This window comes from Sardina pilchardus, chromosome 10, assembly GCF_963854185.1.
Source record: "Sardina pilchardus chromosome 10, fSarPil1.1, whole genome shotgun sequence".
NCBI lineage: Eukaryota > Metazoa > Chordata > Actinopteri > Clupeiformes > Clupeidae > Sardina > Sardina pilchardus.
In genome coordinates, this window is record NC_085003.1 from 17,439,195 (window position 1) to 17,465,140 (window position 25,946).

At 43.0% G+C, this 25,946-nt stretch overlaps 1 protein-coding gene across 1 annotated transcript; it reads right to left on the reverse strand.

Moving 5' to 3' along the window:
• Positions 1-4,281: 4,281 nt before the first annotated feature.
• alx4b (ALX homeobox 4b) lies at positions 4,282-22,622 on the reverse strand. The gene is made up of 4 exons (XM_062548330.1): positions 22,273-22,622; positions 6,463-6,477; positions 4,849-4,957; positions 4,282-4,612 (listed from the first exon to the last, which is right to left on the reverse strand). The coding sequence occupies exons 1-4, from the start codon at positions 22,620-22,622 to the stop codon at positions 4,292-4,294; spliced, it is 795 nt and encodes a 264-aa protein (XP_062404314.1). The 3' UTR covers positions 4,282-4,291.
• Between the last annotated feature and the right edge of the window lie 3,324 nt (positions 22,623-25,946).

Genomic DNA, 25,946 nt, shown 5'->3' on the forward strand with positions numbered 1-25,946 from the left:
ACGTCCCCCCCCCCCAACAGTAACAGAACTTCAGCCATGGCCTGGTGGATTGACTAATAGCCTACTATCTTTAATGACCTAATTAGATATGTTTAATGAACATGTTAAAATATTCTCACTCTGTAGATTAAATGTATTTTCAACAACAGCTGTACAGAGAAATGAAAAAAGGAAGAATCAGTGGACCACTTATCACTTTTCTCTGATTATTGTCAATTTTTCTACTTCAGTCATGTTAATTATCATAAATTGATCAATATGTTCTAACACATTCACACAAATTAATTTACAGTGTTTTTACTGATCATGCTTTAAGTAAAAACGTACTTGTGAGGGTATGATCAAAAACGGTATGTGTGCACGTATTTGACTACCACAAGGTTATACTCTGCATGTTTCAAATGTAGATCAGATGGTTTAAAATGTCATCTGTAATCCTGTCCCCAACTGGTTTATGGAATGTCTCTTTGGATGTCTGTTTGAATGAGGTGTACCGTATGTATATGGGTTTTGGTGCAGTTTAGTAATATTTGACACTGCATTCCAACTATAGACTGTATAAAGAAGATTCCAACACATTTTTAGAGAAGCATTACACAGTTATATGATAAATGTAAATTGAAATAAAACAGAGTTCTATTGAATTAACATTATTTTATGCCTCTGAACCAAGTCACCAAGTTCAAGTTTGGAGAATGGTGAACTCCCAGTGACAGCACACCCATACGCTGCCTCTTTGTGAGGGGGCAACATTCGATCCTCTCAGCACGGCACTGATGACCACTGAGTTTGACGTCTGATCATGTTAGAGGCCATTTGGCCAGTCAAAGGCAGTTTTAAATATAGCATATGGAGTCAGTGGGAAATGTCTGGGAAACCGTCACTCTCACACCCATCACTGGGAGCTATTTTCTGGGATCAATTTACACTGACCTCATATTCCCACTTCTACAAAGAATCCCTCTGGCATTTTCATAAACAAGAAAAAGGCATTTAATATCTACAAAGCGCCTGAAATCTGGAATTTTTAGATTAATTTTGCTACTTTGTTATTTTGTTCATACTTTACTGACAACATTGTTCTGTTCTGTTTTATTTTGTTTGTGTATTGACATTCAACCCTGTGAAAATGATTACTTCACCACAACCACAGTAGGTTCAAGTTAAATTTGTTTTATTTTTCAATTTTGAGAAAATTCTCACTTTTTTCTTGTGAGAGACAAAATAAGATGTTTTTTTTTCATCCACTGAAAAGTAAAATGACCGTTTCAAATGTATAAGTGCAATAACTTATTACAAGGACATACAGAATTACTTAAAGTCACAAATAAGATTAGAAATATCAGAATATTATTTGGTAGCAAAAACTCCAAAAGCCAATAAGCAAAAAAGAGTACTTTAAATCCACAAAATCTGGCTAAAGTCCAGTCAAACAAAACAAACTGTGGAATCGTACTCAAAAGCAAATTAGTAACAATGTAAAGCATACAAATCTAACACACTTGAAGTTCATCATTTGTTAATGTTACACAAAAAAGCTGATTCATAAAAATGCACATCCTGTATAAACACGTAAAAATGCAATCATTGTCAACTGCCCAGTTTCAGTAGTATCAAAATGAAGGGGGATTCATAGGAGCAGTGCTTTTCATTGGAAGAGGGTTGTAGTCAATGGAGATGGTTTGACTTTCTTTCACCAACAAAATATAAACTATACCTTAGACGAGATAAGTATGGCTTCATAGAGGTGATGGCTTTCTACAGGGCCAATATTTCACAAAGAGAGAGAGAGAGAGAGAGAGTCTGTGTATATGTCTCTGAAGTTTTGTACAGGAAACTTTATGGTAACGTGAAACTCATGGGGATCAAGGTTCTTAAGTGTTGATGGAGTTTTCTAGATTCTTTAAAGTGCTCGCTCACTCCTGATTGTTGACTTTGGAGGCATCCTCCACTGTACTCATTTGATATATGCATGCAGGCTTGTGGTCCAGTTTATAATGCTGACAGTAGTCAGGGCAGGTTAATGATATCAAGAGAGACACTAATGGGTTGATTGTGATACAAATGAATGTGGGAGAAGCAGAAAATGTCTGTTGCTCAATAACGAATGTGGTTTTGATTTAGAAGTTTGGAAATGGGCTCACAGACCAGAGATGGAGTATCAGGTTTGGCCCCAAATTCGAAACAGCTTTGTTTCACCTCTATCAACATCTGATAAAAACGCCCAAAAACATGGAGCATAATTGAGTTTCCTCTCCCCTCCGTCACCACCTCCCCTCACATCATCTCTCGGTGTATTGAAACGCCGGTCAGCTTATGATATGTCCTGATAAATCCATGGCGTTCCCAAATCTGGAGGTGAACCTCAGCGGGGGAGCGAGGAGGAGTAACCTGCCCTGTCCAGCGCTCCTCTAAGTGGGGTGAAACTGGACACCGAAGCGGGAGGCCTCCACGGGGAGCGCAAGGCCAGGAACTTTAATGAAGTCAACCTCGGGTCCCAGCTCCGGTGACAGGACTGTCACTCTGGTAAAGGCAGAACATTCTCTCAGCATTCCCCTAATCAACTGGGCGACGGTGGGCTTATTACCTTGGGTTCAGAGAATGCGGAGCATGTTCGGGGTTGTGGAATGGGTATTACCAACACCCTGACAGGGACGGGACACCCAATACTCCGTGTGGGCAGCTGGTGGGTATGTCATTGGTTGAAGCACTGGATTTTTGGCATGGCATGGCAATTTCCTGTTTTTGTCATCAGAGCTTGCATTAGAACTGTATTTTTTTTGTATGCCCTGTTGAAATGTGTTATGAAAAATGTTTGCTTGGCTCCTTAATAGGTGGTGATCGAAAATGACTCCCAGTTAAATACTGCTTGGAACAAAAGAAGCAAATTCTCTGATTCTCTGAAGTAAAAAAAAAAAAACAACACTACCTCTTGGTACATGATCTGGGACTTGCTGTGGTTGTCTCAAAAATTTGGAGTGCTGATTGCGACAGGTGCCCCTGCGGGGATTGCCCTTTCTAAACAAACTCTCTTGAGTCTGAATTGATTTCGACTCGCCGAGCCTGAAACGCGGCCTGGCTCCATCGCCCGATGCTGATTGGGAGTGTCTGTGTGATGCTCGTCGAGGCCGTCTCTGCGAGCTGGCGCTGAAGGCTGCTGCTGTGTGTTATTCCTGGCGACGGGGCAGAGGGGACACAGTTTCCTGTAACACTAGCCCCAGCACAGGGAGGGGGACCTGAGGATACGGCCTCTGTGGGGAAGTGACTTGTTCACTCGAAATCACTGCCAATCTCACACCCTCGCTTTCCCTCCTCCTTCTCCTCCTCCTCCTCCTCCTCCTCTGCCTACTCAACACTGAAGCAGCCATTTGCCTCTGTGTCTCTCCCCACACAGTGAGCGAAACTTTGGTGGGAGACAGAATACACCAAAGCAGGCACAGACCGTATAAACGTATGCTATTCAGTCTTCTACAGTAAGAGAAGTGAATTTTAAAAAAAAGTCACCAACGAAAAAGCACTTACATGCAAATGCCACCACTCAAACCCTAACATGACGCCGTGTTGCGTTAAAGCTGTGCTGACAGCATCCAGGGCCCCTAAACTGAATGGCTATTAATGCTGAGAGGAGGAAAGGTTCTGGGGATCCCTGGAACGGAGAAGGTGGCGTTGGCCCACGTCCGAAGCGGCTGCGGCAAATTATCACTGACCTGCAGCCATGCAGTTGAACACACACAACATTCAGTGTTATATATATTTATATTTATATATATATATACGTCTTTTCAGCTGTCATGTGTCATTCCTTCATGCACTGTACACAGGGATGCCAGTAAAAGCAAAGTAGTGCAGACGTTAGTCCTAGCCCTGTGAGGTCACATCCTTGCAGCCTTGGCAACAACCTCGCCAGCCAAATCCAAGCCCCCTCCCACCTCTCTTACACCCCACCCCCACAACCCCTACCCTCGCCCCCACAACCACTACAACAACAACAAAAAAAACCAGACAGACCACTCTCTCCCCTTCCTAGTAAAAACTCAACTGAAGAAAAAAAATTGTTGACCACTCTCTTTTCATCTCCCTCTCTCTTTCTATAAACATTCTTAGCGTAATCCTCCTGTAATTACAACCGCGCTCTCTCTATATAGTCTGGCTTGCGATTATATTTCAACTGAGAATCCATAGAGCTGGGCGTGGAGAGGAAGCTCTGCTGACAGTCGGAGGGCCGGGTGGGAGGGGGGGGGGGGGGTAGGGTGAGGGGGGTGTCTGTGTGTGTATGTCACAGTCCAGGGCATCATGTGGCCCAGGAGATGGCCGCGCTGTGCTCCTTGGCCTTCATCCGCAGCGTGGCGATGCTGGACGACTTGCGGTCGGGGTCCACGTTGAGGTCCACGTAGCCGTTGATGGCTCCGCCCATGCCGGGGCCCCCGAACAGGCTGCCCATGTGCGTCTGTCCCATGTGGCCCCCCGGGTTGGGCACGCCCAGGAAGTCGCTCACGCCACTGCCAGGGTGCGGGTGGGGGGTCATGCAGGGCGCCACGGTGTCGCAGGGCACCACGCAGCCGGGGACTGGAGACGCGCCGCTGCCGCCTCCTATCCATGACGGATTCTGGATCTGGTCAAGAGAACGAATGTCACAGTATGTCAGACCAATTCCAGCCAGCCCTCTGCCATGGCGTCAGCTTTAAACACACTTTTATGTGGCTCACAGTGCTCTCTACCTAAACGTGGCTGCTAAACGAGTTAACAACTCATCTTGTCCATCTCGCAAGCTTACTATTGTCATAAATGCCCATTATTGTTGACTCTTCGCTGTAAATATAGCCCTTGAAATCGGGCGTGAAGCTGTACCTGTGCATAGTTCTCTGGTCGGGTGAGAAGAGGCAGCTCATAGGCAGAGGAGAAGTGAGTGCGGACCTGCTGCATCTGGCCGAAGCGCTCTCGCTTTCTCCATTTTGCCCTGCGGTTCTGGAACCATACCTGCACAGAGATGAGGGAGAAGAGTGAGTGTGTCAACATCACACTGTAGATCAACAGATAGTTAATGTATTCATTGGAGCAACTTGGCAAGCAAACATTTACAACTGACAGCCCTGTGGTAAGCAGAACCCAGTAATGACAATTAATGAAAATAATGGCAATATAAACAATATAACACATGAATTATAACTTGATGAGGTTTTTTTTTATAAGTTATGAGTTTTTAATTAACTTCCAAACATTTTCTCTTCAACACACCATATATTTTGCATTCATACTGTATACAACATATGTACAACAACGTACAAGATGTGTCAACTCTCAGGACATATCTGTCATATAATATCAATCACCTACGACATGCCACACAACAGTACCAGTTTTCACCATTCACTCAAGTCAATAACTTGTACTTAATCATTAATATTACTTTATTGGAACCTAAATATGAAAGCAATGTTACACCACCGTTCAGTAAAATATCAAACAGCTCTTTCCAACAATTGACACCGCTCAGCTAAGTTCAAGCACAGCTGTGATGCGGCGAGGTCGTAAATAACCCGAGACTGGTGGTGCTGGTGCTGAGGTTGGTTGGTACACTACCCATAGATCTCTGGGTGGCAGTTTGAGGCCGAGCGGAACCGCACTGTGATGGATGAGGACAGGCTGCCCTCAGCGGTGGCTCTGCAGAGCCGAGCTAGCGCTGGATGTGAGGGGCAGATATACCTCTCAGCTGTCCGTCACGTGCGCACCATCTTCAGTGGAGCCATTTCTACGCAGTCTGGGATAGTATTGTACCAATTGAGAGTGCTGGACGTAGGGAGTAGACCATAGGAAGCGGATCATTTGATGTCATTATTTTAAGGATCTATGGATGTTTCTCTCATGTGTAATCCATTAACATGGTGGTTCGATGTTTTATGAGTGCTGTGCGTTATTGTTGACGATGGTGCGACTCCTCCATCTGCCGAAGACAGCTTATACCCGCAATCAGCTGTAGATCACCGGAGATGGCCGTGCGTAATGATCTAAACCAGGAAATTCCTCGACTCTCTCCGACGGGGTCCGAGAACGAAGGAACGGGAGAGGGTGAGAGCGAGGAGAGCCATAAATTACCCTGCACTTGAAAGCCCTGCCACAGGTTCCCCCCGGCTTGACATCCGTAATCTGCTGTCCACACTGAGCTATTTATGCGCCGCTCTGAACTCTTCCCCCGTCCCCGCCAGCGGCAGCTCGACCGCTATATGGCGCTTTGTTTTTTTCGGGGGTCTTCTGCTTCCCCTCAGCCATCGGCTGCTGGCTGCTCTGCGTCTGGGGCCGCCGAGGCCCATTAATCACCCGGACCAGTGCGCAAGAGCACGCTCTTTCTCGCTCTCCTCCTCCTCTCTCTCTCTCTCCTCCTTTCTCTCTCTCTCACTCCTCCTTTCTCTCTCTCTCTCTCCTCCTTTCTTTCTCTCTCTCTCTCTCTGTCTCTCTCGCGCGCACTTGCTCTCTGTCTCACTCTATTTCTCTCTTGCCTGTCAGCAACATAGAGAGGCCAAAGCCGCAGTATTTGCAGGCTGGAGGAACACATGAAAACGGCAAGGTGAAAAAGGTTATCGTTACAGGCTCGTTACAAATGCAGCGCACCTCATCTCAACTAGGTGGCAGTGGTTGGATTCAAATGCTGGTTTGGTGCCCATGCTGGTTCTTAAGAAAGCATGTGATCAAAATGGAATGTAGTCTAAAATAAAAATTTGTGAGGAGATTATTGTTCATATGAATGTAGGGAGACAGACTGCTGTGTATGTTTTTGCATGTGTGTGTGCGTGCGTGTGTGTGTGTGTGCGTGCGCGCGTAAGCATATGTGCATATGTGTGTGTGCGCGTGTCGTGTGTGTGTGAGAGAGTGTGTGTGTTTTGGGAGGGGATGTTGGGATGAGGCACATGTCTGCATTGCTGTCCTACAGATATTGTTACTCTCTATAATAACTTCCCACAGATGTAATAAACCACAAAGGATTCACAATCTGCACTTTAACAATGTAATTGTCACTCATATTCAATAACGTACAACAAAGTAATAACAATAACTAGGATACAATTACAGGAAGCTATGTCATTTTGAGAAGGTAACAAACATAGTGATGTCTACCTGTAACATTAGTTCTAAAATTATGTCACACATTTATGTTATCTAATGCCATGTCCACAAATTTATGTATGTTCACTTCAGCCTAACAATTTCTAAGTCAATTAACCTTTTCCAGACCCACTCTCAACTGAGAAGGGTCTGGTGTCAACAAGGCTAGTAGCTCCTCTTAACGGTAAAAATAGATCCTCAGTTTTTTGTGATCCTCAACATAGGATAACAGGATGACAGGAGCCTATTTTAGATGAATATTAGATTAATCTTTGGGGATATTATCTAAGAGTTCCCACACATTACGAGCACAATGTAACATGAGCGGGTGCTGTCATTTTATGGTTGAAGTGTGGAAAAGCAATCCATGAACAGCAGAAAGGAAATCTCACTGATATCCTGCTTTTACTCCAGTGACGTTGTCAAACAGTTCCACTGATTTGTTTCAGAAGTAAATCATGTGTGTAAGGTGCATTCAGTTTCAGGAGTATAGGCTGAGATCATTCCGTTTAAAAGGAACACCCTGACCTGGAGCTGCAGGCAAATGGGGAATAGAAGAGAGGGGTTGTGGAAGGAGGAGCTTCAGCGAAACAAAAGAGAACGATAAAGCCACAACGCCAAGCTACAGCGCAGAGCTGACAAAGGGAGAAAGACATCCTTTAAATACTTCTTGCACGATACAACAAAATGACAGGAAGAGTAAAACGCTTAAAGCAGATCCTTTCCAGAGAGACCAGCCATTTCTCCCCCTGTGCTACATAATATTTTAATTTAATAATATCTCGGGGAAAAAAACCCTCCCAGAATAAAGTCTCTTATTACAATCCAATTCTCAGTCAATAACAGTTACCAGCAGAAATGGAGGAGTGGCAGCCTAGTGGTATAAAACGCTCGCCTGTCTTTGTAGAACCACCACCATGTATGAACACTCATGCTGAAAGAGCGCACACACCCACTAATGCAGGCCTGCAAATATGCTGTCTTTATTTGACAGGCTTTGGCTCCCAGCGCCGGGGCTGCTTTATGGATGCTTTCGCCTCTCATGTGGAGGATGGGGATCTCCAGTTATTAAAAGAATATTATGCTTCTTTTTTATCTGCCATATTACCCTTCACCCTAACGCCATAAAGACAAAGCCGCAAATCGTTACTCTTTCTTTATTATGCATGAATGCGGGTCGGTGGGTGGAGAGCTATGCGAGCGGGAGAGTTTACGTGCCGCTTGTGAGAGAGTGACAGCGACCACGTCACCCCTCGGTCACATGGTCACACACACACGGCATCGTCGTTTTTTCCCCTGCTCCGAGGGATTCCGCTGAGCAAATTACAGAGAGAGGAAAAATAGCTGGGCTGCTTTCTTTCTTTCTTTTTTTTGTTTAGCTTTCATTCATTTGTCAATTGTCTATAAGTCCTATTCTCCGGAGGGGGAAAGGGAGACATCTTCAAAGCCAAGACGCAATCTCGGTCCGACACGGAGTTTGAACTTGGATTGTGGGATGAGCCTCTGCCCAATCAAAGTGTGGTTTTCACCATCCCTGATGGGCAATTTCCCCTTGCATACACCACTCAACCTCTCTCTCTCTCTCTCTCCCTCTCTCTAAAATACACACACACACACACATATAGACATACAGTACACAGACACAGACACACACACACACACACACACACACACACACACACTCACACAGAATGTACAGGCTGTAGGTTGGAACAACAAGTTAACATGGACACTTTTAGCATAGGCCTCATAGTTAGTAATATAAAGCACCGAAAATGTTCTTGGGCATCAGACGGCGGTAGGGTCATCTGTCATGTTGTCTAACAGCTGCACTTCTCATAGATGATAAAGAAGGACAGCACCCCTACACCCCCCTACCCCCACCCCTTCCCTCAACACATGCTGACTTCAAGCGACTGCATGGAGACATTCACCATGATGGCTCACATGTTTGAGTTTCTGTCAGAGGAGATTTCGTTTAAGGCTGGCAAGTTTTTGGCTCAGATTGTGTTTTCTGCTGAGTCGTCTCTTCTCAGGAGATGTTACACGAGCCCATCCTGTGTTGTGACTGAATTCTGACGTCACATGTTTTGAGTGGCTTTTGAAATGTGACTCTGTGGTCACTTTTGTTTGGACTGGGTCAGGTCATTTTTCTGTACGTGAGCTGAACCAAGGACTGAAAATACCCTAAGTTGATGAGCGACCGGTTCAGTATTTGCACAACGTCTTGCTGAGCTTATGAGTTCTATCTCCAAATATGTAAGAAAGAGTCAAATGACGAGAATCCTGCCCGTACAATGGGGTTTGGCTGATAAATAATCTATTCAAATTCTCAGCCTCTCTCTCCTCTCCCTCTTTATCTCTCTCTCTCTCTCTCTCTCTCTCACACACACACAAACACACACACACACAACCACCCACCCCCCCACACACACACATACACATACACACACACACACACACACATACACACACACACCTCTCTCTCTCACTCTCTCCCTCTCTCTCTCTCCTTCGTTCTCTATCTCCCTCTATTTCGCTCTCTGCCTTTTCTTCTCTCTTTCCTCCTCTTTAAGTCTGAGAGGAAGTGGGGATATTGGAAAGTGAGATGGGAGAATGTTCAAACTGGGGCTTGTTTTCATTTCATGTTTAATTTCCTGACGCCTAAGCCCCCGGCTTTCCATGGCCGCCCCCTCTGACCTCTGAGAGACTCACAGACAAGAACAGCGCAGCAGCAACGCAGACAAACACACTCACACACACACACACACACACACACACACACACACACATACACACACACACTTACACTCAGACACATACACATTACACACACTCACAAACACACACACACACACACACTTACACTCAGACACATACACAACATAGACACACACACACACACACACACACACACACACACACACACACACACACACACACTCAGACACATACACAACACACACACACACACACATACAACCACACAAACCTACCCACACCGCGCATATGCACACATTCATACAGTAATTATTACACACATATACTGTAGTGATGCCTTCAACCTCTCACATAAATGAATGCCCAAACACAAACACACAATCACACCCACACATCTACTGTCAGGTAAAAAAAGATGAATTAAGCATTCACTTAAATACACCACCATGACTTTCATAAATGTATAAACATTGTCATCATGTTCAGAAGTAAGGTTTAAAAAAAAAAAAAAAAAATTACAAAACGGAATCAATTAATAAATAAATAAATAACCAAGCCAAATAGCTGAGAGGAAAGATCATCAATACATTTCGCAAGACTGAGTGTGTCCTATTCATTGCTTAGCTTAGCTGTCTCTCCACATACAACAGCAGTTTATCACATGTCATCACAGCATTCTTTGGCTTTTTAAGAGTGTGCAGTAACAAATATGCACCTCTTAATTTTTGTATTTCTTTTTATTTGGTACATGCTAGGCAGCAAAAAACTGGAGAGAGTTGCATTGAAGACTGAAGTCGCTGACTACCTACCAAAGCCATTAAAGAGCTTTATTTATGTTCCTGGTCTGGGAGGGAAGGGGGGAGAAAACCCTTTGAGCTTTGAAGTCTGAAGTCTGACAGGCTAACCCCAACTCTCTTTCTCTCTCTCCCTCTTTCTCTCTCTCTCCTTCTGCCTGTCCACGTTGTGAGCATGGCAACTGATAGATCGCCGCTGCTGTCATTCAAACGCAACCTCTGTTTGACCTAGTCCAGAGCGGAGTTCAAGTCCAAAGCTGTGCACTGCAGTGACAATGCCTTTCAAAGACTGTGGACAAGTAATAGCCAGAATTTTGTGATTAAATTAAACGGGAAGGGGAAAAAAAGCTTTGATGCTTTGAAATGATTGTCCCACAAATGGTAGCATTTAATCTGTTGTTTCCAATTCCTAAATTCTGAAATAATCTTTTGCAGGATGAGAGTATAGAGTTTGGTACAAAGCTGGGTAAAAGAGAGTGGGTTGGGGGGGGGGGGTCTCTCTCAGCAACAATCCGAAAAGGGAAAAAGTGAGGGTTTTGTGTGGATTGCGTATGTCTGTAAGGTATGTTTTTGAAATGCGGGTCAAACCCCACAGTCACTCAACAGAGTCTGCTGTGTGTTGTCAGACTGCAGACTTAATTAGATTCATCTGGAGGCATGGATGGCCCTGTTTGGATTCCAAATGAATGCAGTTATTTCACTGTACCCCCGACGCACGGCCAGGTTCCCCCTCCTGACAGTGTCTCTGTGTGCACATGGAAATTGGACGTGGCATCTAAAAGTGTTTTTTTTTATTCCCCAGCCAATTGGCTTTGATGTTTTTTTTGGTTGCCCCTCGAACATCGTGCGGCGAGGCAGCCCGAACACGGACTGGAAGTTTTGAAAAATGTTTGACCCTTGGCCTTATGGTGGTGTCTGGAGCATGTAGAGTGAAATTCTCTCACCAGGCCAACCACTCACCCCCATCTCTCTCTCTTTCTCTCTTTCTCTCTTTCTTTCTCTCTCTTTCTCCCTTTTTCTCTCTCTCTCTCTCTCTCTCATACACACACAAACATGCGCACACACACAAACATGCGCACACACACACACACACACACACACACACACACACACACACACACACATACTCTCTCACACACACACACACACACACACATGCATACTCACACATACACACACGTGCTTGAAAACACACACATACACACACGTGCATGCAAACACACACGCACACACACACACACACACACACACACACACACACACTCTTGAACCTGGCAGGCAGTACTTGCATACAAGACAACAATGTTCTCCAGTAGATTCCTGCCAGTGTTCAAGTTAACTCTCAGTCGACCAGGTTCATGCAGTCCACGAGTCCTCCAAAAAAACAGCCCTCATACTGCGATAAACTAAACATATACTCTGAATAAGCAGCTCCAATAGTCACAACTCAGAACACAGAACCCGGCCCATTTGGAGCGGCTGGACTGACCTGTACTCGGGCCTCCGTGAGGTCGGTCCTCAGGGCGAGCTGCTCGCGGGCGTAGACGTCGGGGTAGTGCGTCTTCTGGAAGACCTTCTCCAGCTCCTCCAGCTGGTAGCTGGTGAAGGTGGTGCGGTTGCGCCGCTTCTTGCCCTTGTTGCTCTCGACCTCGCTCTTCTCCATGGGGCTGGCCATCTCCGAGCCGGGCCGCTCCGACGGGCCCTTCACGCCCGGGTCCTTCACGTTGAGGTAACTGCCATCCATCCCCGTCGGGTCAGAGCTCGGGGGCAATTCTGAGTCGGTCAATCCAGTGCCGTCTTTACCTATGTGGGGTCATTAACAGAGAAGTTGGGAAAGGAGAAAGTTGGTTGGTTAGTTGTTTACAAAAGTAATGATATCAAGGTTTTTTTGGTGTCAACGTATCAGCCATGTGGTTGATGATGAGAGATACTGTATATCCATAATATCCATTGTAAAAAACAACAACAAAACATAAAATTGCACAGATAAATAAGGGTAAGGACAACCAATTACATTGTTGAGTCAATTTATATTCTATTACATAGGCTGGAGCAGAAATCCACGCTGTCTGTCTAGGTTCCAGTACCCAGTATTTTCCAAACTGAGTCAAATGCCACCATAGTGCCACTTTAAGCTCCATGCCTACTCCTCCACAGTCAAAAGTCAAACCTCTTCCACCCACGCACTGCTTTCCTTTTTGTCACCCGAGATTTCAAGAGAGACCGTTCTGTCACAGACCTTTCTTTGTCCCGCTCTTTTTAAAAAATACAGTTTTATACGACTGAATCGAGCACCCTCGCTCTGTGTACACAAACAGCCGTATAAATAAATCATCCAGGAGGGGTCTGGTTTGGATTCAGGAGCACAGCACTTTTCTGTCAGACGCCACGCAGGCAGCAGCCAATTCCTGCAACCTGTCAGAAACAGAGATGGGAGGTTTTGTTTTGTTTTGTTTTGTTTTTTGAGACTGTACTGGCCCCCACAATGGCCCCACCTGCACAGTGCTGACACATCCTGTTGCCCCTGGTGGAAACGGGGCATAATTTACACGAGTGTATTTTTTCCTTGTCTTTTGCCTCTTTCAGACATAAGTGTTTACTGAACTTTACTCAACTGCAGTGCGGTAGTAGACGTACTGTAGTAAGGGAGAAGCAGAGACCCGGAATGGCTGTCTCTCTCCTGTCTGTTGCTGTGCGCTCCGCCATATTTGGAGCTGACCTCCTCTCCTCTCTTGTCCTGAGGAGTAGGAGCGAGTGGGGGGGGAATAAAAGACTGATTCTGTCTGCTCCTCCCCATGTCAAGCCCGTCACAGACAAGCGGCTTGCTTTTGTGTCTGTTCACAAAATGTGTGGCGCCGCGCCGTGAGAACAGTTTCATGTGGGTCCAAGCGAGGAGCTGCATGGGGCTTTAGCGGAGATCGAGCAAGAGGACCGTTTTACTGCTGTGAGGTTCCCCCCCTTCTCTTCAGACACCTCAGAGCTCCAGCAGGGGTGAGACAATCCACCGGAGGATAGGAAGAGTCCAACTCAGGACATCCAGCTGGACGCAGTGACCTCATCCATATGTCAGTCACCTGCGCTGACCACACATGCTAGCCTCCCATCTAAATGACTGTTTCCTCTCACTCTCTTTTCAACACCTTTGATCGTTGGTTCATTGTACTTTTCTTACTCCCTCCCTCCCTACTTTTCTCTCTCTCTCTCTCTGAGACTCTATCCCTCTCTCGCTCTTATGGTTTGGATACTCGGCGTAGCGCAGAGAATGCACATTGTCTTCATGCATATTTCAGAGGTGCAACCAGTGAGGCATCCAACACATGAGGACCAGCCCTGCACTCCCCCCCTCCCTCCGCAGTCCCTCTCCCCCTCCAAAGACTTCCTCTGCCTTTGCTCCGTTCCTCCAAGGATTTTTGGCATGGCAGCGCGAGGATGCTTGTGGTAAACTCTTCAAATCCCCACCCTTTAAAGTCTCAGAATCCACACATTGATAGTTGTGCTGAATGTGCTGCAACCAAACAATGTTTTTTGAAACAGACCCAGAGCACATTTTTCACCCGGAGCCGAGGCGCCCCAAAGTGTTGCTTCAAGTTCTCGCACTGACAACACGACTATGTCAGGATTTGATAGCTCTTCTCTGAATATTTAAAGTTCTGTAGGATCCAAAAGAATACCATCCCTGCACTCCAGATGGACCAATTCGCTGAAACCCCTTTTGAGGTGAACATGGAGAAATCAATTTTCATATGAGGAACAATCGCTGGCATCTGATGAGAAATGTGGCTTTCAGTTTCTAGATAGATCTCCTGAAATTACACATGACAATGCTTGATCATGAGCCTGCGTGCTATCTGTTGAGGGTATTGGCATACACTTGTCATTCCTTGGAGGCGATGAAATTATACCGAAATTATGTCTATTTCAAAATGATGTCCTCTTTCCAAAGGTGTATTCCCAGTTTAAGCCTGCCAATTGCTCACAAACTGGCAACTTGATTGGCAACTTGAGCCCGAGAGAACAATGATGGCGAGGCTCACCTCTGTACATGGGCAGACCCTTTGAGTTAGCACAGGTCAAATGTTTAAGGGGGTCAGCCATTTAATCACTGTTAGAAACAAGAGGAAAACATCAAAGTGTAATTTAACTGGCTGTTAAGCGGCAGGACGTCCCCTCCGCTTTTATGGAGAGTGATGGGTAGGGTCAGCTAAAGGCAAATTAAAGAAACGCTATAAATTAGGCACTCTTAAGATGCCTGGGAAGGGTTAATGACCTACCATTCCAAAATTAAAGGACGTTTTTAACACACATATAAACTGAAGGCTTTTTTTTTCCTCACCGGTGACTGTTCAGTGGGCATGGTCGGCCCTAGATCATCTGGCACAACTGAGAAAATATGTTAGCCGTTCGGCAGCTCTGTCTTTTTAGTGTGTGGTGATTTCACAAATAGTTTTCTACAATTTTTTCCCTCACTGTCATCTAGTCAGCCAATCTCATAAGTCTGGGGAGACTGTGTGTTGCTTCATACAAGAATGTGTTATGGATTCAAATCCTTGTAAAGCTACATTGTTTTTTTTTCCCTTCGCCACTGATGTGCAAGGAAGGACTCCATCTGAAATCCCTTTGTTCTGTTTCTTTCTCAGCCTTAAAAGATGCAGTAAAACAAGTTGCTATAGTCAAATGTATGCGAGGCAAGACACAGGTAGTTCTGAAGTTCCCAGATGTTTCCAGCAGAAGATCTATGCCAGCAGATTGCACAGGAATGCAGATTCCATGGGAAACAAGCAGTGTTTCCGTTAAACTGTAGAATGTGATAAATTGCCTCTCATAAGACACCCCTGTCCTATAGAGATCTCACCCAGTCAGGTTTCAGAACATGACTGGCATTGATCCAGCATGCTGTGCGGATCTATTCAACAATGAGAAGCATTCTAGGACACAAAGCCACAAAAAAGAGCCGGTGAGAGGCGTCCCTGTCCACTGTTGTGTTGCACTGCATGTGTTCAACGTTCCCCTGCTCTTACAAACAAAAGGTGATCTGTGCTCCCCATAAAGGTGGATTTCTTCATCAATGTCGGGGGAATTTGTTGCAGGTAGCAGCCCATATTTGATTTATCATGTCTTTAAACCATTTGCAGCTCACTGTTATGATATCATGCAATCATCAAGCTCAGGTTTTTGGAATACTTCCCAAGGTGTTTTACACAAACAATTTGTCTACTCCTATCAAAAAGGAATGTACGGAGAAGACAATTTAGCCTCCAGGGCTTTCGTAATTTGCGCGGTTTTGCACTCACTTGAAAGTTATGGTCCTCTGATAGCATTCTGGTATTGGGCTACAGTGCTGCGCTGCCCTGCCCTGCCCGTGCTGGGCTTGGCTGAATGTGTACAAAAATCACCGGAGCTGGAGGGGAGCGTGGAAACTAGTGTGGGTCCCACAAAGAATGCCAGTGTTAACCCCGCGGACAGGATCCCTGCATGTTTACCACCTGGGTAGAGCGGCAAAAAAATCACTCTTTCTCCGAGAGAGCGAGGGAAGAGAGAGAGAGAGAGAGAGAGAGAGAGAGAGAGAGAGAGAGGGGAGCAGTGTGCTTCTGATAGCGCAGTTCTCAGAGAAGCTGAAGGCTCACCATGCCTGTGTCATGACTGGCAGGAAGGCAGTCCGGCAAAGAATCAGATGAAACGGTTATTGTTTTGGAGTGGTGGAGTATGTGCCTACAGTATGTGTCAAGTGGTGATGGCAGGCCGCCATGCTTTGTTAACGTACTGTATGAGTGAGAAGATACTCACACACTCATATGGTGACATACAGTAATAAACATACTGTATCTAAACACACACTCCTGACCCTCCCATACACACACACACACACACACACACAATCAATATATCTGTGATCTGCAAAAAGAATTATTATAAAAATATGTCAGACAGCCCATCTCCAAATTGAAAATGCATGATAAACATCAAACAATAATGTACATGACCACATGTAATACATGCAAGTCGCTGTGCTTTTTCCAAAGCTTACTCTCATATGTCACTGATGATCAGAGGAAACTTGCCGAAAGTGGTCAGTTTTGTTGTGCGTTGAAGCGACAATGTCTTCTTTGATATACCTTCACCTTTCTCTACTGCCCAAGTCTTTTCTCTTAATCTCTTCCCTTGCCTTTTCCTTTGCACATAATATACGTTTGCCTTCGCTGAGTCTACTGTACATCAAATTTTTTTTTTTCACAATATGGTAGTCATCAGCACATACACTACCCCTGACATCATCCTCCAGATCTTTAAACACATACTTACAGTGTGCCCTTTTGACAGGATGTCTTTGAACTTATGCTTTGTTCAGCTCTTCCAGCTCACACGCTGGTAAAAGTATGTATTCTACACTGTGTCCCGTTGAACATGCCTGGCCTTTTGAAGATCATATGTGAAGTATAAGAATCCTTTCTTCAAAATCGATATGATTTTCTGGGAACAGATATCTCCCATCTGCATGACCAACCGCTCACTGATATGCACGTGGAAAACTCGGAAAGTCATATGTGAACCAAAATGTGTGACTTTCAGTTCATTAGCTTGGTTTAAAATAAAATAGTAAATCCTGTTTATATTCTCCAGTCACGGTTTCTGTATTTTTTAAAATATTTTTTTTAGGGTATCAGGAGAAGTGACTTGTTTTTTGGTCCAAATAGTTTAGCTGCAGCTTTCCTTCTCAACCATCTGACAACAAGCCAAACTGGCACTCCTCAGTATTTCCAGTGATGCTCCAACTCTGCAAGCATTTTGCTGTTTCTGTGCCTGTCTTCGCTCTAAGCTCTCAGTCCAGCACAGTGACAGCTCAGAACGCTTCTCCTGATGTTACATAAATACCTTGTACCGTGATGTAAGGGAAAGTGCATGTTCATATTCACACAGCCCCAAAAAATAAAAAAATAAAAAAAATTTAAAAAAATGCAGAAACATACACTGTGCATCTCTAAACCAAGGCTGCATTAACATCTTGAGGAGCTTGGGTTTCTCCAATCACTCCAAAGTAAGCTCTCCCTAAAGAACTTGTCTCCAACTGTGTTTATTTTCCTGGGGCATTATTTAAGGCAGGGTTACGCAAACCAGTCACCCCGTGTCATTTCAGGGGGGAGTCCCAATGGTATTGGGCAGGCTACTCTTTGAGTATGAATAATGGTTTTGGGAGCATGAGCTATAGCACATCTGCCACAGATTAATAACAAACTTTCCTGTAATGTCGGCCTGCTTTCCTGTCGACTCCTGAGTGCTTGATGTGCCTTTTGATTTCAATCAGCGCTTTGGTCAGGTACAGGCAGTCACTCTGCACGAGACTCCTCCTTCTACTGCTTGCATCCCTCATCCCCAAAAGCTGAGGTTCCATAGATGTGCCACCCACTTTAGTCTGGTATGGCATCAGTGTAACAGTTCAAATCTTCGCCGGTCTTTCAACGAAAGTCTCACACTCATTTGAGCTGTTCAATATCAGAGATGATGAGGTTCCACAAATAAAATAAATAGCTACAATGATCTCACCCACTGGCCTCCATTTCATGACATATATTATTTCATAACATTTCAGAATGGAGTTATTTCATTAACAATTATTTTACTCAACAACAACCATCATATCTATGCAGATCCTGTTTTCTCCACTTTAATTGGGGAAAGGATAATCTGATAGGTTATAGGGCACTTTTTAAAGCACACTTAAAACCTTACAGCTAAAAAATCCTTACAGCTACCATTTTGCCAGGATAATTGTAGTGCAGGTGTGCTCCAACAGAGGTGTGAATACAATACCCACTTGCACCTCCCATGCCAAGTGTTCTACATTTACCAGCAGTGGTATTATTCTTATTTCACAGCTCTCTCCAATAATTGTGAAAAATGTGTTTCCACTTTTGTCAGCCAGTACAAAGCACATAGGCTCAGCACATACTTAATCCTTATAAGTCTAGCTTGTCTTCCCGTTTTGTCTCAATTATATTTGTTGAATGCAGAACTTTCTCCTATCAATTACAGTTACCCCTGCCATGTGGGACCATGGTGTATTTTAAAGGTTATGCTGACCACAGGTATGAAAGCATCTCTCAATATAGCCCATAACTCCAGGCTAAACCCTAAGCACTTCTTATTTGGCTTACAGGGCATCATTCAGGTGGATATCACTGCATGGGTGAGTTCAGACTAGGCCTAGCAGTTGTGCAATAGTCTATCTTGCAGTGACTCCAAGACCACAGTTTACAAAAAGCCTGTTAACGCTTGAGGCTTTGGCCATCTCCCAGCACAACCATCCTAAAAAGATGTAATGCATGCATCTGGCTGACGCCTTGACTCCACTTAAATACAACAGCATAACGCTCCACATGGGAGACGTTCCGTCAATAATGACTGCAAATCGCTAATTGTGCTTGCCAAATACCCTGCTGTTGAGAGCTGGCTTGCTCCACTTTTGCTAGTGGTAGCACAACGTTATACATTCATGACAAAAACACTCCATCAAGAAAACAAATAGTGATCAAAACTAGGCCTTAAGACATGGTTAGAAAATATGTGAGAAGAGAGTTGTTCATTGTAACAAGTACAGACAAAATCAATCCATTCTTAATGATTAAGTAGGCTATAGGCTATCAGTGATAAATGGAAATGATCAGTAGGCTATATGATATCATTACACTGCAGTATATGGCGCAATGGGAATGTAACGTCTGTCTGTCAATAGGCATCTACTTTTTTTCTAGATAGTTTTGCTTTATTTTATTTCCGAATCCTACAGCAGTTAATTAGCCTGAGAATAATAATAATGATGATAATAATAATAATAATACAGATTTCAGCTTCAGCCACCAGCAATCTATACGCTGAAGAGTTTATTCGCTATTCCACTTTTTTTTTATGTATTCCTGTCTTTAGTGGCTTCAACTTCCCCTTAAATCTCCTAAGGCCCCATAAAAAAAGATGAAGTAATTCGGGAAGATGAGAGTCGTGCATTCTATCAAATGTCGCGTATTTGTTCACCAAAGCGCGGTCTACTAAAAATAACATCTGCACAACAGTCCGCCTTTAAAACTCATTTTATACTTACATGTAAATGAAGATGAGAGACAAGAGGAATTGATTGGTTTTGCTTTATATGGTAATTAAACGTTTATTAAAATACCGCAATGTCACGCTCACGTTATCTATTTTGCTATTTGTTCATATTGCGTTAGTAACCCTTGCTTCCTTATTTAACTTGTCTTTATTATTATTATTATCATTATTATTATTATTATTATTATTATTATTAGTAGTAGTATTATTATTACCATTATCATTAATAATAATAATAATAATAATAATAATATCAAGCCTGTTGCCTTGTGTAACGTGTAACAGCCATATTGAACTGCCTTCAGCATACAGGACATGTCTAATGGATAATTTAAGGCGAGAGTAGCCCCACTGCGCATAAGGCTGTCAATCCCAATGATTTATTGTTAATTTCAGCAGCCTGCTTATTGTATTAACAACGTGAACAGGGTTTGTTTCAAAGGGACTATATCCTATTCACCTCTTCCTTTCACAGCAGGCTAACTTTATCATTTAAAGTATTGTTCATATCTTCACTTTAAACAAAAAAAAAACTCCATCAAGAAAGGAAATAATGAGTAAACAAATAAGGCTGGTTACAAAATGTGTGAGAGCTTCTATTCGTCGTGGTGCCCCAAGTATGGTGGGCTACGTTATATAGGCTACAAAAGTTGTAAAAAGAAAATAGAAACTTAGACCCTATGCAAATAATTTTGAAATGGCCCTGCATTTTGCCCTTGTGCTACAGGAATCGTATTAGGCCTGCAGTTGTCATCGGGTCGTGATCATTTTGATCACAGGTCTGGTCTAACAACTGAATTTTTTTTTTTTCTGCACATCGCATGAATGAAATGGATAGTTGAATTGAGAATTGCTGTTTTGCCGTCATGCAATTTATTTCCATTTCATCACATTTCCAATTGTGTGCCATTTATTTCCATTTTGAATATTTCCATGTGTCTAGGCCTACTATTTTACATTAATTTTAGACCACAGACCGATATTCTTTTATAAATCAATAATCATAATATAATGCTTATTTTACCTTTCACGCATTCATTTTGTGAACTGCAAAGCCCTTGCGCTAAGATTTCAACTTGTCAAATCAGAAGCGGCAAGCAAGGATGATTTCAATCCATCATCTGTAAAACCGAATTTTCATGCATAACTAATATGGGTATAGGCTTGGCCTATAGAATAAATGCAAGTAAGGCTGTCTGTAACAACAGAAACAACATAATACAGCAATATATAATTGTATAACCTATTCCCGTCTGCTCTCATCTCGCACTGACCAAATTTTCACACGCCCCTTGCTTGCCTGCCTTCTATTCTACAAGGGCCTCGACCGTTAAGGCTAAGGTCAATCGTCGTTGTTTTATGCTGTCTGGATAAATACCTATTTCAAAAGTAATGTGATATTAGTAAATGTGCTACATTTCGAAACAAAACATATCTTCATTTTCTGTTGAACTGGGGGACAGACTAAACCTGCGTGTTTTACATTATCTCCTGATTTATGACCACGACGAAGGGTTTTCATGCTCTTTTGGTCCTCAGAAGATCAGATGAGCATGAGAACATGCCATTTTCTTTTGTGACTGAAAGAATCCATATTACGCGGAGACGTTTTTCTCTGTGCACGGGCAAAATCAGCGTCGGTTCTAGCTTATCCGTCTTTAGGCCTTTTCACCTCTGGCCCTGCTCTTTCCTGACAGCATTTGATGCTACAAGACTAAATTAGCTAATATAGTAAACATCTGTGTAACAGATATAGACACAGTCAATCATTGTAATACATTGTAGAAATTAGCCCCGAATGTGCATGGTAAATATATCATTTCTGAATAACATATTCACTGCCATGATAAATCAATTGCATCGGCTTTATTGCTATGGCAGTAGTGTAGACACACTGCATGTAAAATATAGCGCCATTAAGGACTGAAGTGGGATGGGCGAAACAAAGCGGGTAAAAGAATGATAGCCAATATGTTGTTAAAGTTCAACAGTGGTCCATGGTGACTGCAAACTACTGTCAACACTATCGCCAATTCTATTTCGAGAGATGTTTTAACATCTTAAAGTGAAGTTCAAGTGAAAGCCTGTGCCACTTGTTACCACGCCGACGCATAGTGTTTCTATTGCTATCTGCAAACTTGTTAATTCAATTGTCTGATTCATTTCCAATAATGAGGATTGTAGTCCAGATTATCGCATTACTTAATTCAATTTCATTGTCGAAGAGAAACGTCAATGGTGAAGTCAATGATGTCGTCCACATAGCGTTAATTGTGTTGACGGCTAAATGAGGTTGTACAATAAACCAAATATGATTAGATGCAGCGAGTGAATGACAGCCAACGTAATCATAGACTACTACTGAGAAATCGGAAAATAGTTGCAGGCGGAATCACATTTAAAGACCCCGGCCACTAGGAAATCCCGGGATAACTTCTGCGAGAAGCCATTAGCATTTCGAGCCAGACATATTCTCACAATAACAAAGCTCTCGTGTACAAACAAGGAGCATAAAACCCAGTATCAAGGCAGTTTTGCTGGAGAGGGAGTCTGGAAGAACGTACCATAGCAGGAGATGAGTGCGCCGTTGTGCCCGCTGTCCTGGTGAAGTTTGTTGCCTTCCGGGGGTGTTTTGCAAGTAGGTCTCTGCATGAAGAGGTGGTATTTGTTAAAGGTGCCTTCCCCACCCGGCGCATCCAATGACTGGCACTCCTGTTGGAAAGGACTCCGCGACTTCTCCCCGTAAGCTTGACCTTTGCTGGGGAGGAAAGCGGGGCTGTATTTGTTGTCACTTGGCTGGAATGTCCTGAAAGGATTGGCCTGCTGATCCCTACCTTGCGCCGTGGACGGGCTATAATATGAATCCATGGATGTCATATCGCAGTATGAAACGCACGTATCTGCGTTCATTCCTAAAAAACTTGGTAGCAAGTACGTCCAAACTTTTTTTTCTGTCTTTCCTGAAGAACGCCTCACACGCTCATGCACAGACAACCACGCACTCGCATGGATTCACACACGCACGCACGCACACACACACTCACACACCCACACTGGAGCAGCAGCTGGAGTTGGTTAAAAATGATTCAGATGTTTTCCAGAGACTAGGCTGAGCAAATGCTAAAAAGCCCCCTTAAGGTTTAGTGGGGTAACAAAATGCGTGTCTACAGAGGATGCTGCGAATACGGCCCCTACCATACTACTCAATGTACCACTCGAACCTGAATGAAGCCTTTACCCAATGTTGCTGTGTAACTTAGACGCGATAAATAGGGAGGTTAGGCCATTGCACACAGGAAAAGAGGGACACTATTTTTTTTTCTACAAACACGTGGGACACACAACACATGACATTAATGCGATTAAGACTGAATATATAACTGACAGAACTTGGAGAGGGAGGGCGCGTGTAATCGTTCCGAGATTCTGAGCTTGTGTAAAAATAAATCTGTAGCCTACTAGAGTCATGAGTAGATTTTTTTTTTTACACATTTGGATGGGACTGATTTTTTGTAATTCAGTGTCAAAAGGAATACTCAAATGCCACATTTGTTTTATAGGAAACAACATGTTGGAAAGCGGTGTCAATCTTTGAAATTTTGGCGACGCCTGGATGATTTTTCAGATGTAACTTTCGTTTTTACGCAATCCGCAAACCCCACTTAATGCATTTTGCATGTAGGCGTCCCACATAAATGTACCCATAGTGTCCGCTGATAAAGAGCCACCTACCCCTTTATTTGGGCCTATAAGGCCCATATTTAAATTATTTGCCATTAAGGTAAGACACAAAGTACCGCAACAGTACTTTTAAACATATATAGACGATTAGGTTTGAAATTGATGGCAATTGTTGTAAAAGGCATCACATTCAAACATGCGTTATTTACTTATAACTGTATATATATGTAAACGTTCCCAGACATTAATATATTAACGGCAATCTGGGCTTGTGGCAGCCTACTATTAACTGGCAAACACATTTCAAAGACCGACACGCATGGCACGTTTAGGTTTCTTGCTGGTGCCCCTAAAATACCAGTGCAGATTGGGCACAGCTAGAAAACGCGCCAGAATTATTTGTAGGGTAGTAGGATATTTCTATACATTTCTCGCCTTCAGTAAAAAGGTTACTCCTCAAAAACATCAAATGTAATTTCTCAGCATGTTATCACCACTCAATTCCCCTAATGTCATTCTGCGTTTGCAACACAACACTTTCGGATTCTTCTCATTTTCTAATTGACTTAAGACGCTTTAGTGAGTGGAGAACCAATTTGATTGCAGACTGGACTGATCGGTCACATTTTATCCCTGTCTAATATTTAGACTAGGCTATATTAAGTATTTGTATGATGATCACTTATTAACTAACCTTAAGACTGATGATAATATAAATAACCACCATATGTTAATCCACAAAAAAACGTTTGAAATGTCTTTTGTCGACGACAGTGGGGTTATCATTTTGCAGAACCAATTCAACGAATACTACAGGTGTTTTATTTCAATTAATTTTGTGAGTGTTTCTTAAAGCTGTGCATATCTTCGCAAGTCAAGAAATAGGGTTCTACCAATATATGTTTGCATCATTGCACGTATGCATTTGTTCCGAGCATTTTAATGAAAAACCAAAAAAATACCCTTATTAGCACACTTGTATTGTTAGGCCTACCGGCAATAAATGTATTATTACAGCCCTCTGCACACAAAATGTATCGCAAAAAAAACAACAAAGTGGCAAATGGCTACAGCTTTTGTATCAGGCCTGATGTGATTATCTGCCTCCGTTTTACTGTGACATGCCAGGTGTTATAATAAACATTAAGCGTTATACGGTCTTGCGCTAAATGTAGGCCAATTATTATTATTATAATCTGAATATCACCATGTACTATTATAGGAATAGTGTGCTGGACCAGTGTCCTAATCTAACCTAATATATATGTATATATATGAATTATCAATTTATAAACTTATGAACCATGGTCTCAGGACATACTGTCATCCTACAGTATATATAGGTACAGGTAGGAAGCTGCCCATTTATTAGTGCACTGTTGTCCTCCTAGATTACACTGGAGCAGATTAGATCAGGCCAGGTTCTCATTTCATTTGTCACTGGGCTAAATCTGAGCAGGGAAAACAACTGCCAATGAGGGGGTCGTCAGGAGTTTTTCACTGAACATGGCAGCTGTGTTTCTTTAGGTTCTCCATTACATCTGTTACTTTGTATATTTGTACTACAACACTGGGCAGTCTTAACCAGGGCTGCTACTAACTGTTTGTGATATATGTTATTCATTACACATGCATGATCAACATAGCCACATTCAGTTCCATTTATGTCCTTACCAGAGTAGGCAAGCTTGCCTTCAATGGTGGTAGACAATTATGCAATTTCATAGCCTACAACAGGATTGTTAATACAAATATGATGTACAATAATAGCTATTCCGAATGAATCAGTATATTTAAAAACATGCTATATTACTGATGTCTAATATAAGGAAAGGGTATGCGGTGTCTATGCGTCTATGCATCTAACCTTACTTCCCTCCTGTCAACATCAAACTACAAATAAAACAGCTTCCTTAAATACTAGCTAATAATATTTTTTTTCAGAGCATGAAACTTATTCATTGGAACCAATAATAACAGCAAATAAACCACATTTGCCTCGCTGTTCTTTTATTCTTTTCTGTTCATTTTAAAGGGGTATTAGTCATTAGAATGGTGTTACCCATAAGCCCGTCTGGGAAGAAATGCTTCGGTTAAATATCAGATATATAGAGCCCCAAAGTTTTTTGCAGTGAGAGAAAAATGGTGAAAATGGTTGGTCCCTTGCCCACAGTGGAGTCACTGGTATTACTATTGGCACCTCTCACGCTGTGCAGGTATTCATTAATGAGGCTTTGAATGTATGTTGTTTTTCTATAATTGCTGCCTACCAGTTAAATGTAGTGTTTCCCCCGGCCAACATAATGAGACATATTTGGCAGTAGGGGTACAATTCTCTTTTTGTTTCAGTGATGAGTGTACCCGATGTTTAGAAGATCACAGTGCAGCATTGAGAATCCATTTGTTGTGTGTGGCTGCTGTAGGAAATGCTAAATAACGGAGTTCAATATTCAATGTTTTCAAATACTGTGTTGTTCACTTTATGATGACAGGAGTTTAGCAAATTCTGAATAACATTAAAATAATCTCTTTCTGTATTTTTACGGATCTGGA